Consider the following 14,935-nt stretch of genomic DNA (forward strand, 5'->3'; position numbering starts at 1 on the left):
ACTTTTGCATTCTTAATGTTAAATAGCCAAATTATAAGTGAATTATTTATTGAAGTTAAAGGAATTAAGTAGGTGTGTTCAAGTTAGGAGTATCTAAAGGTAATTTACAGGTTAGGGCAAGGGAAGATACAAGTGACGCAATAAAACAAGAGTCATTTTGTGATGTAGAGGCATATGTGTCCTTGCTTTATTCAGCCTAGGCTGGGTAACATTGTCCAGCATGAGCTGAAGTACCTCCCCAGCTTCCTGCGCTGGCTTCTGCTTGCACCAAGGAAGAGGCCCAAACCATCATGTTTCCGTCCACCGCTGTTGCTTTTGTAACTATTTTAAGTCATGTGGTCTGACAATAATATAATTTGTCTGTATTGATAAGTCCTAAAGAAAATAGTAATTGGAAGAGAATGTGGCCAAATGCTGAGTTAGGCTTACCCTGACCACACCAGCAAATCCGTGAGATCGCAGTTCTGATTTTGTCATTTTGAGACAAGTCATGTAACCTTGCTGTTGGCAGTCCTGTGTTCTGTTATCACTGTCCTGCCATTACCTTAATAGGATAAATTTTATTATTGTAAATATCTACCTTTAATGACTATGTTATAAAATAAGTTTTGTGATGACTCTTTGCATTCTCAGAAAAAGCGAAATGAGTTACAGAATTACTATCGTATGTTGCGTTGGGCATCTAAAATTTAGGTCCATTGTTTATACTCCTGTCAACCCTAGATTCTGTTCTTCCAAAGAAAGAAATTCTTACGGACTTAAATGTTCTTTGGAGAGTTTAGTGAAATATAGGAGAAAAAAAGACAGTGCCTTGTAAAATAGAAGAAAAATTGTATCACTGTCAGTGTGTATGAAGTGCGAGAACAGGCTCGTAGTCCGTGTTGTGCTTTCAAACACATAGCGTTATTTTCAGCTATTTTTGGCAGCGATCGAGACTGGAGCATTACGCTTCAGGTGCTGGCAGGGCCAGGCCCCTCTGACTTACCATCACTGCTCCTGCATTCCCCTGTATCCGCTTGGTCCTTCGAGGCTGTCTCACAGCTGAAAAAGGGGCCCTGAAACCTCTGCCTTACCCCGTGTCCACTTGTACCTATGGCTTCCACAGGCCTGCTGCCACCTTGACATGGTAACTTAGATCTTTCTTACAAAAAAATACTTGATATTTCTTTCAAAAGTTGCATCGTTATTGAATTTCTGTCGTCTAAAATGACTTCTAGTGAAGAAATTACGTATTACTACTGGTTGACTGCTTCACTGGTGATGTGTATAGGAAGAAGCTGACAGCAACAGTGATTTGCATGTCCCATGGCTTCATATGTAAAAATAAGTGGAGCAAGTGCAGGTTTTATCGCGTATTTCTTCTATTTGCTTACATCGTGCACAGATACGTAAATGTGGTCTTCCAATAGATATATTTGTACTAAATTCTTCATACTGTATTTTCTGGTAAATAAAGGGTAATGAAAGCATTATGTGAAAAAGCAAATTATCAATTAAATTATTACGCTACATAATAGACTTTGTCATTAAATAGATTGACTTTATATTCTTAAGATCTGTGCTGGTTTTGGCTGGGACAGAGTGAATTTTGTTCGTAGCAGCCCGTGCGAGGCCCTGTTTGGGATCTGTGGCCGCAGCAGTGAGGGTGACAGCGACGCTCCAGCTGCTGCTGAGCAGCGCCTGCGCAGCGCCGAGCCCTTTTCCGCACCCGGCGAGGGGGCTGCGGGCGCACGAGGAGCGGGGAGGGGGCACAGCCGGGACAGCTGACCCCCGCCGACCCAAGGGGCACCCTGTGCCGCACGGCGTCACGCTCGGCGCACAGAGCTGGGGGAAGAAGGAAGGGGGACATCTGGGGTGAGGCCTTTGTCTTCCCAAGGCACCGCGACGTGCGATGGAGCCCTGCTCTCCTGGAGACGGCTGAACGCCTGCCCGCCGACGGGAAGCAGTGAAGGAATCCCTTCTTTTGCTTTGCCCGCGCGCGGCTTTTGCTTTCCCTGTTAGACTGTCCTGATCTCAGCCCGCGAGTTTTCTCACTTTACCCTTCCGATTCTCTCCCCCGTCCCACCGCGGCGGAGTGGGCAAGCGGCTGCCTGGGGCTGAGCTGCCGGCCGGGGTTAAACCGCACAGCTCTCACTGTGCATTTGTTTGATAAGTGCCATAGATTTTTTTCATTTGCAGACTTTTTAATTTATGTAATGACTTCTAGAAATCTTTAGCAGTAAAGATATGACTGATAGTGCTGTTACGATGTGTGATGGTGTTCAAAGGCTGAACCGGGCTCGAGTATTCCATATGCGGCATGTTACTCTGAAATACAGGGAAATGAGAAAGGTACTTTGAACAGTTTGTACACAAACTCCTAAAAACACAAGAGCATAAATTCTTTAGTTCTGTCAACTGATCTAAGGAAGGAAAGAAAACAGTTTTGGGGCAGGAACTACATTCAGCATGGTTTTTATGGAAAGTTGTCATAATACATGCTGCTTTTGCTGGCTAGTGAAACATTGAGCATATTATGAATAGGTGAAACACAGGTTTCTGCGTGAGGCTTTGAGGAGGAGTTGTTCTCGCCACGGTGATGTGGGCCTGTTAATGCTGAACACCGCTTGGTACCTCAGTTGTTCTTGCTGCTCAGTGTTCAGCCATTTCATGTACCAGCTTTCCAGTTCCTCTGGACTGTGGTGTTCCTTTAAGCAGGTGCAATTACACTGCCGTCATTGCCACTTTAATATGTCTTTCCTTCATGCCCCTGCTTTGTGTGGTTGAATAAACCCTTTCTGGGTCACTATTTAATTTGATATGGTCCCTCTCAGTAAAATGATGGAGAAAAGATGAATTAAGGCTCTGTGCTAGTGATTATCAATCATGGTTTGTGTGCATTACTTATTGCTCACAGTGCTTTTTGACATTAGCCCTCTATAACCTCTCTCTTCATGTTAATGTTGTCTGGAGGTCCTTTTACCTGATGTAGCGGAGGTTATTTATGTAGGTGGTGTTTCTAGGGGGTTTTAAAAGGTCAGAGTGATCTCCTGAGAGACTCTATTCACAAAGAAAAGGCTGGTGGAATGTAACTACAAGTTTTCAAATTGTGATTTCTTTTTTTTAATGTTTTTTAAGGACTTCTAATAGAGAGGTGCCAGGATTCCAGTTACACTTACTAAAGTAAATAGTCGGCAAAATAGCCTCTAATACATACTGCTGCCCTTAAAACCACTATTTGCAGTGTATGTGTGAGGATGCCAAGCTACTGTAAGAGATTCCTGTATTTTACCATGTCGTGGGATATAAACTGCGTTGCAGATGCCTTTTAATTGGCTTGTATCAGTGTAGGCTTGCATGAAGCTGAGTAAGGCAGCAGAGCCAAGGGTTGGGCATGCTTTATACCGGTACTGCTTGTGTTGGTGAGGTCATCAGTGACGGAATCAGTGTAAAGTCCGGTGGGATGGCCTGCTGGAGAAGGGAATGATGATTGACACCAGGACTCTTGATCTTGTACACTCCACTTCCAGGAAACCTTAAGCTAATTGTACATACGTGGGCCCGTGACAGCAGACAGGGCATGTCCAAGGGAGAATGGGATCTGGTTGATGCATTGCAAGGCTTCTCACTGCTATCTTAAAAGGGAGAGGTTCCTGAAGGCTGGGAAAACACAAATGTCACAGCCATTTTCAAGAAGCGCAGAAAGTACGGTCCCAGGTGGCCTGTCCTCAGTCATGGGAAGGTGATGGAGCAAATCTTCCTGGGCGACCAGTTGCATTAACAAGGGGAGTGCTGTGGATCCTGTATACCTTGACTCTAGAAAGGCCTTTGATGCAGTCTCTCACAGTATCGTTGAAGCCCAATTGGTGACATGTACTGGGCAGGTGGAGTACAGGTGGGTGGGAGGTTGGCCATCCACCAGGCTCACAGGGTGGTGAGCAAAGTCCAGCTGGTCACTGGTGGTGTTCCTCAGGGGTCAATGCTGCAGTCTTTACTGTTCAACAGCTTGGACAATGGGATGGATGACACACTCAGCTTTGCAGATGATGCTGAGCTGGGGGAGCAGTCAATATGCTGGAGGGCAGGGCTGCTGTTCACAGGGACTTCAACAGGCAGAACAAATGGTCTGATGGGGACCTCGTGGAGTTCAGGAAAGGTTAAGCCTTGTCCCTGGGATGGGATAACCTCATAAAGCGGTACAGGCTGGAGGTGACTATCCAGAAAACAGAAGAGGACCTGGATCTCGTTGGACAGCAAGGTGAACAAGAGCCTGCGCTGTAGTTTGGCAGCAGAGAAGGCCAGTGGCCTCCCAGGATGTGTTAGGTCCTGGGAGGGGACTCCTCCCGTCCTCCTGGCACTCCCAAGGCCGCGTCACATCTCCGGTGTCTTGTTTAGGAACCTCTGTACCAGACAGACATGGGTGAAGTGGAGCAAGCATAGTAGAGGCTGCTCTGGGGCTGGAGCCCGGGATGGGGAAGAGAAGCCTGAGCGGTGTCTGTGCTGCCGGGAGAGGCAGGTGGTGGGGGACCACGCTGCTGGCTGCGGTGACCGGCTGGTGGCTCTGCAGGGATTGGGCCGGGTGCCTCAGGGTGGCGTGCAGCAGCAGGACAAGGGGCAGTGGTCATCAGCTGCAGCGAGGGAAAACCTGACTAAAGCTGGGGAAACGATTCACCATGAGGACAAACAACGGAAGAGAGGACACGGTAGGTTTTGGAATCGCTGTCCTTAGAGATGCTCAAAACCCAACCGGATGTGGCTCCGAGCAAGATGATCTAGTTGGCCCTGTGGTGATGCTACATCTTTTGGAGTAATCAAAGAGGAAAACAGCAAATGGAAAAAGACAGCTTGATTGAAGACGTTATCTTGGCTTGGACTATCTGGCTTTAAGCTCTATGTATTGTTCTTCAGTAATTAGAAGTTCATTATAGTTGTTTTTACAAATGAAATAACAGAGCTCTCCTTTTTCAATTGAGATTAGATTTAAGCCAATTTTGAATGGTTTTAACATTTAACTTTGTTTTGCTTTTGAATAAATGTTGACATTTTGCCAGATCTCAACTTGTAACTGTGCTATCATGATCATCACAGAAACTGTGTATAGACAAGACCTTACTGGATTACGGGATTTGTAGTTCAGCCGTAAAAGCCGGACTATTGGGAAGAGTTGGTGTGTTAGCCCTCCAGCCAGCCATTCCCTGGTAGGCCAGAGTGGCTGCTGGAACTACAGCAGGCGTTCTGTTTCAGTGTTGAAAAAAAAAAATATTTACAGTGAAGTAGATATTTATTCACGGACACCACAGAGTTTTTCTCAGTAGAGCTGCAGTTTAAGAAAAATCAAAAGTTGACATCTCCTAAGACAAAAGTAATAAGGGTTCAGAGAAATTAGTTCCCTCTGAGTGTATCCGTCAGCTGGATTGCAGAGTAGTGAACTGTTACGCTTTCCTCCCTGAATACGACCTCATTAAACCTAGACAAATTTACTTTCTTCTGAAAGTGCAAGGTTTTAGAAGATTTAAGCACCTGTAAGCATCAACAAACAACTGATGTTAATTACTAAGTATCCCCAAAACACTTACCCGCACTACCGTCTGTAGTTATACAAATTGATGCAGTCAGCTGCCAGGAGTCACCGCACAGATCTGCGGGGGGGTTGTGTGTGTGTGCGGGCAAACTTCGCGTGTGCGCAGAATTCCGTTTATTCTGTATAATCCTTCTGGTTTTAGGAGATTTTTCTCCTTTCGTCTATAGGAAATACTTACATTTGGCCAAACGTTTGTCAATTTATTTTATTCTCTCTTATATACATCTGGTGAGCTCTTCAAAGCCAGCTGTAAGCAGGGACAGAAGTCAGGAGCAGCATAAAGCTGTTCATTGTGTGTCCACAGTATCAAAATACAACTTTTGGTTCACTGCATAAAGGGCTTTGTTGTTAGTCGCTGTTCTTGGACTCGGCGGTCTTCAGAGGACTGCTTCCATGTGCTGCCCGCGGCTCTAGCGATGCGAAGCTGATAAAATTTGTGCAGGAAAAGCCTCCAACCCTTCTTTGGCAGGGCCAGCACAGCTGTGTCCTCAGGTAAGCAGCCAAGCTGCAGTTTTCACTGCGGCACTGGCAGTCAAATTCGGCTCTAGCAGTCTGTGTAGCAAGGTCCCACGAGGCTGCAGAAAGGGGATTCTGAAATAACCACCTGGAGCAAGAAGTACTGAAAACAGGTCTGTAACCATGCATAGATTTTGTAGACAATTTTTTGCTTTGTGGTTTTGTAGCATGTAGGTAACTCTTCTTCCACAAAATTGCAAGCTCTGAAGTTGAGTGCAATCAGTGAAATAAGCTGCCATTTACAAGTAACTGCACATTTTCCTGGGTTTGGATAGAGGAGAACAACTGCATCTCAGTAAATAGTTTTCACCTTCAGGCTTTCAAGAAATAGCTATTATTTGTTCCATAAAATAAACACTTTAATATCTTCATAAGCATATTCTGAATGCAAAAACCCCAATGGGAAAGGGACCCTGGTAAAGGAGTGATGTTAGGTCTGGTTGGTCTTGACTGCGGTTACTGTGTTTGTGCTGCAAGAGGAGAGCAGGTGGGAGATAGGTAACCGTCATCTGAAGGGTGGTTGGAAAACACCCTGTTTAGATTTTATGAGGCACTTCACTATCTCAGCGGTATTTGAGACTTTGAAATTACGTGAGGACTGTGTGTTCGCAGTGGGGTGGATCAGTGCACCCGGCAAGTCTCTTCTGAAGGCAGTGCCTTAGGAGAGCGATAGCCCTGAGCGAGGGGGATGCACTGCTGTGGCTGGCACTTTATTTGTAATAAGGAGTTACAGTCTTATGCTACAGAATCATTAGCATCGTTATTTAGGCCTGTCTGGTGCAATATTCATTACCAGAGAACGTTAGCCTAGCCCCACATTCATTGTTAACAGTGAATAAATAGGATGCAGAATCATGTTTTTTTGCGGGAGGTTGTAATTTATGGCAGCGGCTTAGGAGTGGTGCTGAAAAAATCCTGTTACTGTATCAGGAGTGCCATGCGTTGGCATGAGCTGATTTGTGGCTTTCTCACGGACGTTGCCGTTTTGATAAATGCAATGTTCCAGCATTATTTAAATTCCCCTTAACTTTTATAGAAATATTGGGTGGGTTGGCTCAGCAGAAGAAATAGCTTTCTAGCAGATCTCATTCATTTTAATTTGGTGTAAATCTCTGATGACATTTTACAGTTCAGGTAAAACTATGAAGAAGCCAAGACATTCATGCATAGGCAGTAAGAATTTGCTGGTTTAGGCTAAGCATAAGTACATTTATAAAGCTTTCCTAACTGGTTATCGTTCATCTCTAAACAACTGCCAGAGCTTATATTAATTTTACACAGAAGTTTATAACCGCTGCAGGACCAAAACCACAAATAATTCCAGGATTTACAAGAGACACAATATATGTTTTACAGGGCACCTGAGTTGGTGTGTAGTGCTTATTGGTTACAGTGTATGGATGAACTTTGTTTTATTTTCTTCTCTGTATACATAGATTTCACAGTAATCCTTTTCTTAAGGTGACTGATTTTTATTTCTTTATTTTTCAGTGCAAGTGGTCCAGAAAAGGTTTCATTCGAACAAGATGGTGTATTACTGATTGGTAAGCTGCATCTTTAAGTTATTTCTGGTTATGTGTATATTATGTATGTTTTTGTTAACAACTGTTTCAAAGAAGGTATTCATACATATAGATTGGTCTATTCATAGAACAGATTGGTTGCAAACCAGCTCCTTTGCTTTATAATTTATTGAGCACATAATGCTCAGTGAGTTGTAACGACACATGACAAAATACGATGTTAATGTTCACAGGTATATGCAATTAGCATGGGATAATTCAGGTCATAATCAACCTCTCAGTCAAGCACGATCGAAGAAGTTTGTGTCTGTGACCAAAGCTGCAGGGGTCACAGTGCTGAGCTAGAGCCGTCCCCCGACTACCGCTCCCCATCACGGCTGGGACAGCCAGGGGCCTGCAGCGTCTCACCTAGGTCGGACGCCCGTGCCGGGCTGTGTGCAGCCCTCGCCTACGGGCTTTCTGAGCAAAGAGGTCATTCTGGATGAACGCTTTAAGCCAGCTGTTTGAGCCCAGTCCAGTTTCCACTGAAGCCAGTGGAGGGACCCTACCTGTAAGGAAAGCAGCTTTTTAAAACCAGTTCCTACTATATTACTTTTGTTGGAACAGAACTTTTTATTTGTCGGATTCAGGTCAGGATTCCCATTTTAAACCCAAGGCATGGCCCTGTTCTCTGTGAGGTTGCTGATTTTCATCCCAGAGTACAGTAAAGCACCTGGCAGCCCAGCGCTCACTGGTGGGGTTTGATGGAAGGGCAGCAGAGAGCAGGCAGCCCACTGCTCATCTTTGCGCTCACAGACTGCTGAGGAAACGTCCCACCGAGCAAGAACTATTTAAGTTCAATCTGACCTGCCTGTCTTCAAGGCAGAGAGAGTTCCTCGAAGATGTACTGTGAAAACCTACACAAGAAACAAACATTTTTCTCTCTTGGCATCGTCCAGCAGCCCAAAGCGATGGGAGCTGAGGGGAGCACATAGCTGTATGAAAATAGAAGCTGGACATCATTGTGGTGGTACACGCTAGATCACTGTCTTTGGAAGGAGCGGTGCCAACCGGTGTTGATAGGGGGTGTATCTCGTAACTGAAGCTATTTACCATCTGTGTTTGAAAATTCCATCTTTAATAACAATAATAGTAGTAATAGTAGTAGCGTAAGTTGGGGGAAGAGCTAACTGCGCAAAACACTATATGTGGGAGAGCGTGAACATTTGCCATGTCTTAACACAAGGAGAGCTCAAATAAACCTGCAGATAGTTCAGAGTTCTCTAGTTCTAACTGGAAATCTGACCATGCTTTTTTACCATTTAGTTGTAGTTTTGGTCTTTACTGCTTACTTATGTTATAGTCACCTAAATGTACATGGACGTTCAACATTTTTCCTTTCCTTCTGTGGTCGTTTGACATCTTAAAATTGTAAGTTTGGTTTTAAAGTCTGATGAATGTTCACACAGGCTGATTTTTGAGTGCTGGACAGTGTTCTTGCTTGTTTGCATAAGCATGTTTAGTAGATTAAGCAAACAGTTTGTGAAAAGTGAAAAAGCAGCAGGTTTTCTCCTTTTACAGGCTTTTGACCCAGAAGTCAGGCAGGTAGCTATGGGATAATGCAGGTTCTTGTTAATTTTTCCAGATCCATGTGACATGGCATGTGATTCCAGCAGTAGAGATCTGCAGAAGTGGGTATTTAGCACCAATTTTTAATTTAGCACCAATTGCTTTCCTTTTGTGTCAGGACTTTTCCAGGTCCTGTCTCTCCTATCCTCTTGGATTTCCTCTTTGCAGAAAACATAATGTGAATTTATTTTTAGGCCTTTCCAAGAAAACAGTGTTGTTCAGAGATAGATTTGAAGGAATTGTTTTCTTGCAGGTGGATATTAAAAAAGGATAGTTGTTGTAAGGAGCAGCCTATAGCTAGATGTTCTGATCAGATAATGTACGATGTTTATGTTTCCTAAGGGTATAGTGGAAAGTAAGAGTGAGGAGGCCCACAGCTTTTTCTGATCTGTAGTGAGGTGAGCTGTGGTGGTAGTTTTGTGTCTGGAATAGTCTGTGAACAATTTCTGGAGAATGAAAGTGAAATATTATGGAAAATGCAGGGGGTTAGGAATTACACCTGTTTAGGTCTAAGTGCATAATGTGTCTGTTGATGGTATGTCAAGTGTTTAAACCCAGTCTATGTGCATATGCATACGAACAAACTTCTGGCCGTTTTCGTAATTGTGCCTTTTGATCTATACATTTCTACATGCTGATAGTTCGTCAGAAATATGGCCAAGAGACTTGTTGTTACTTTTGTGCGAATCCTTGAAGGCAGCTGTTAATTTTCCCTGCTTGGAAAACATAATTATTGAATGTACCTGATGCCTAAAACAGAGGGCTTCCAAAAACCCCAAAAAGTGACCTTCTGAGAACTGTCCTCTTTTTCCTCCTCTGTGATCCAGTGATCTGCCCCACCGGAGTTCCTCTGTGAATCCAGATTTTTCACATCCAGTATTCTTTGTTAGCTTACATTTAGTGTGAACAAAGAATTAAGAAATCTTGGGGCACTCAGAGATTTCATTTTAAGAAAAAATGAAAGAGAACTGCGGAACTACATGGACCTCTTTCTTTGCCTTTTTTTTTTAGTATCTTGAATATGAGGGGGCTGGTGGGGTGGTATTTATTTCTAGTCCAATAGTTCTTAGTGTCGTTGTATTAATAGGTGCAAGACAGCACCCTGAATGCATGACAGTCTTAAATACAGTTTGCACATATGGTTTGTATTTGGTAGGGAGGATGGAGTAGTGAATACATTTATAAAATATAGGTATGGCACCAACGATTCCAAGTATATCAGAGGTCAGAATCAACAGTCGAGGTTGTTTTGATATTTTAAAGGAAGTATGATTGCAAGATTAAAGTCAGGGAAGTGCAAAGCATTGCACTTTGAGAGGAGAATTCAAAAGCACAAATACAGTATTGGGAGTAACTGACTCAGTACCCGTACTGTAGAAAAGGATCAAGGGAAAAGTTGAATGTGATTTATTGTCATCTTACTGAGATATGTTAATAGAGACATCATGTGAAGGACACGAAGGGGAGGAGGTATGGTAATTATTTGAGTGCTGCCAAGGCCTTTGATAGAGTACTCTTGTCTTGTTTTGAGTGCTGTGCTTTAGGTAAGCTGGAAAAAGAACAGGAGGGTCAAGAATGGAAGGAGTAGTTGAGCAGGAGTTGAAAAAATTTGGCTCGCCACATCTGGGAGCCTGGTTGCTGTCTGTCGCCCCTGCAGAAAGGGCAGAAGGAAAGGAGTTGCATTTGCAGGAAGACAGGTAGTATGATGAAAGTTTTAATTTCAGGGCAGGGAAATTGTAGGTGGCAGGTCCTTCATGAGCAAGTTTTAAGAACAAGCAGTATTTAGGCAGATAGGGAGGGAGTATAGATACCTTCACACAGGAGGTGCGTTCGTGACATGAGGTCTCTCCCTGTCCTGCAGGGATTCTTTCTGTTCGTCCTTCAGACAGGAATGGAAATCTCAAGCTGTGGTCTCCAGATTGTTTTGTAACTATGTGCTAATGATGTATCTTAATACAAAGGTTAGCAGGACTACTTTATTGTCACTGTGAGTTCATTCCGCAAGATACGCTGTTCTCGGTAGCCAGAAAAACCCACCGGTATCTTTGGAAGAGGCCTTTGTACCGGCAGCTTGGTGACCTCTATATCTTTATCGTGCATTTGCTGCCTTGGCTGCCATTATTTGCTGAGCCCAGATGTGTTCCCTGACTCTGTCCACGAGCTGGGGAATCTCCCTGTGCACAGCTTGGGGTTTCTGCTTGATTCTTCTCTCTGCCAAAGTCTGTTGCCACGTTCTTGCTGGCAGGCTACAAAACTCATTTTTGAACATGAGGTGTGTTTGCCTTCTCTGTTGTTTTGTACCTCCACACTGAATTCTCATACAAGAAATGGCTGTGCACAGGAGTGGTAATGCAGAGTCAGTATGATTTAGCCATTTGTTCAAGTTTGAAATGCTTGGCTCCTGTAAAGGGAAAAACCGTTTTTTAAATCTGAAACCCCAGGCAGGGTGATACAGTCGGATGATGGGGCTGAGCTGTGGTTCACCTCACAAAACTCACTAAATGGACCTTTCACTAGCAGTAAGGCCGAGGAAGAGGGAAGACACTGAGAGGACATTCAGCAGGTTTTTCTGGAAAGAGGCAGCTCAAAATCCGTAGGTGGCTCTGGGGTAAGCCTAAATGGTGTTCATCAGTGAAGCAGAGAAATGAGAACATGTGGAGAATGCATGGTTTTGGAGCCCTTCACAAAATCATCGGTGTGTGCCTGCAGCTACTACTGAAGATAAGAGCTGCCGAGAGGGGATATAGCCACAGAGCACACAGTGCCTGGAAGAGCAGTGCTGGCCTGAGGAGCGTTTCTGTGGCCATCAGCATCGTGTCAAGGGGGCTCAGGAAAACCAAGAACCCGCGTGTCTGTGAAGGGGAGCCGACAGAGATCCTTTGTCCATGGATTATGCCTGAGCTTGCCAAGGACAGGAACAGTACTGAAGCATACTTGGACAGAGAGCTTAAAACAGGTCTAGAATGACCACTCCCATCATGCCTAAAAATGCCAGCGAGACCAGACTTGCAGTAGTGTAGTAGAGCTTTGCCTCCGTTCTTCCCATAACGTCTTTTTGCATTTAAATGCTGGCTATCTTCGATCAGCTGCAACCAAATTTTGCGAGCGTTTTTCTGAATGTGAGAATAAAACATATTAAATAGCCTTGTTTCTTCTAACAGTCATCTAGGACAGACTTACCTCTACTCTGGTGTGTAACTTTGTTTCTTCATAGTTTAGAAGTTTAAAGAAGTCTGTTCAGTTATACCCAGGAAATTTTTTACCCTTGTCAGTCCAGTGCTAATGCAATAAGCACTGTCAGTGTTCGTGGAACTTACCCAAAATGTATTTTTTTAAACAGTAACCAAAATTGTGCCCTCAAAATGAAGTGCAGCAGACTGTTTTAGTGCTAAGCGGTATTATGCGTGTAGGAGCTACTGGGGCATACCACTTTCTGCAGGTGCTGGAGGGCCCTCCTTTCCAAAACATCATGTTGTCAGTGCTGTCCCTCAAGTATCTCTTTTGGAGCTTCATAGGAGACACCTTTCCTTCAGTCCCTCAGTGCAGCATGCAGGAATTCCTCCATACGATGGTTTGTTTGAGGGTTTTTTTGTTAGGGGGGTGGTGGGGTTGCTAAATCTGTGTGAAAAGCATATGCCAGGTTTTCAGGTTTCGTTGTGCCTTGCCATGTCCCATCACCAAAAAACTCAACAGCAAAGCAATGAGACCATAGAGTTTTTAAAAATGCAGTCCAGATCTCTAGGACACAAAAAGCCTCAAGCAGAGCAAATATAAAGCAGAATGCCAGCTTGGCCATAACAGCTGGATAGCTTTCTGTTTGCCAGGCAGACGTGTCCTGCCTGTCAGCAGTGGGGGACCGGAGTGCAGAAAGGCAGCTTGCCTTCCAGGTGACTGCCAGCCCGCTAGAAGTGACCCCTCGTATGCGATTAACGTAGGTGGCAATAGGAAATGCCTCTGTCTGGGTGCGTTAATTACAGAAAATTCCTGCATACAGGTACATTGTAAGGCTAGCAATATTATTATTAAAAATACTGTTACCAGCCAAATTCAGCCAAATGTTGTGCAGTCTCATAGCAAATTCCGGTCCCTGTGTCGGGGAACTTATGGACTAACGCTGACTAGGAAGTAGTTGTAAATAGCCATCACAACCTAGTGACCATAGGAAGTCATGGTCCTGTGGAGGGTCAGAGGGCTGGAACGCCTCTCCTGTGGAGACAGGCCGAGGGAGCTGGGGTGGTTCAGCCTGGAGAAGAGAAGGCTCCCAGAAGACCTAATTGGGACCTTTTAGTTTAGAAAAGGGTCTTACAAGAAAGATGGAGAGAGACTTTTACCCAGGGCTGTAGTGACAGGACAAGGGGCAAAGGTTTTAAACTAAAAGAGGGTAGATTTAGATATAAGGAAGAAATGCTTTACTGTGAGGATGGTAAGGCCCTGGCCCAGGCTGCCCAGAGAAGCTGTGGCTGCCTGATCCCTGGCAGTGTCCAAGGCCAGCTGGATGGGACTTTGAGCACCCTGGTCTGGTGGAAGGGGTCCCTGCCCATGGCAGGGAGGTTCGAACTGGATCCATCTATAAGGTCCCTTTCAACCCAAACCATTCTATGGTTCTGTAATTTAGCTTTTTTGCCAGCAGGCAGAAGAAGGTATTTTTGTTTCACAGGGTTTTGAAGTTGGTTTAATTGATTAAGAAACAACTTCCAGAATATCCCTATTTCTCTTGTCCTCAACCAAACCAAAATCCATAGAGTTTCCATAGAAGCAATATGATTCCTTTTCAGAAATCTCTTCTGCCAGTCTTTGGCCATCCCACAAGGCAGACACTGGGCACTGTAACAGTGGTCCTCAACTCCTGCATGTTCCTCCAGGAGGGCAGAGCTCCCGAGGCCAAGACAGCCTTTACCCCTTGGGGTTGTTTCTTTCTTGTGTGTTCAGTTTTGGGCCCCTCACTGCAAGAAGGACACTGAGCTGCTGGAGCGTGTCCAGAGAAGAGCAGCAAAGCTGGTTAAGGGTCTGGAGAACAAGTCTTATGAGGAGCGGCTGAGGGAACTGGGGCTTGTTTAGTCTGAAGAAGAGGATTCTGGGGGGAGATGTTACTGCCCTCTACAACTACCTGAGAGGAGGTTGTTGTGAGGTGGGGGGTTGGTCTCTTCTCCCGAGTAACAAGTGACAGGACAAGAAGCAATGGTCTCAAGTTGTACCAGGGGAGGTTTAGACTGGATATTAGGAAAAATTTCTTCACTGAAAGAGTTGTGAAGCATTGGAACAGGCTGCCCATGGAACTGGTGGAATCGCCATCCCTGGAGGTGTTCAAAAAACGTATAGACGTGGCACTTCAGGAGATGGTTTAGTAGGCGTGGTGGTGATGGGTTGATGGTTGGACTTGATGATCTTAGAGGTCTTTTCCAAAGTTAGTGATTCTATGATCCTGTGATTCAAGAGTGCACTGCCAGTAGGTGGTAGGGGATGCCAATGCCCACAGCCAGGTGAAGGGACTGCTGCCAGAGTCCCTGCCTCATTGCAGAGTAGCAAAGGATGAGTTAATACTCCTGTCTTTCAGGTTAGGAAGCAAAGCTGTGAAATTTTACAATATTTTACTGATTTTCTGAGGCTAACTCCACATCCAAGTTTTATGAGAAGCAGCTGAGAGAACTGGGGTTGTTCAGTCTGGAGAAGAGGAGGCTGAGGGGAGACCTTATCGCTCGCTACAGCTACCTGAAAGGAGGTTGTAGTG

General features: G+C 44.7%; 1 protein-coding gene across 5 annotated transcripts in view; it reads left to right on the forward strand.

Moving 5' to 3' along the window:
* Positions 1–14,935, forward strand: part of INPP5A (inositol polyphosphate-5-phosphatase A) — a 244,062-nt gene that overhangs the window by 133,625 nt on the left and 95,502 nt on the right. For all 5 annotated transcript variants that reach the window (XM_075424000.1, XM_075424002.1, XM_075424003.1 and 2 more), the window contains exon 7: positions 7,568–7,620. In XM_075424000.1, coding sequence (XP_075280115.1) covers positions 7,568–7,620 — 53 coding nt within the window. The remainder of the gene's footprint in view (positions 1–7,567; positions 7,621–14,935) is intronic.

This window comes from Opisthocomus hoazin, chromosome 6 (assembly GCF_030867145.1).
Source record: "Opisthocomus hoazin isolate bOpiHoa1 chromosome 6, bOpiHoa1.hap1, whole genome shotgun sequence".
NCBI classification, from domain to species: Eukaryota; Metazoa; Chordata; class Aves; order Opisthocomiformes; family Opisthocomidae; genus Opisthocomus; species Opisthocomus hoazin.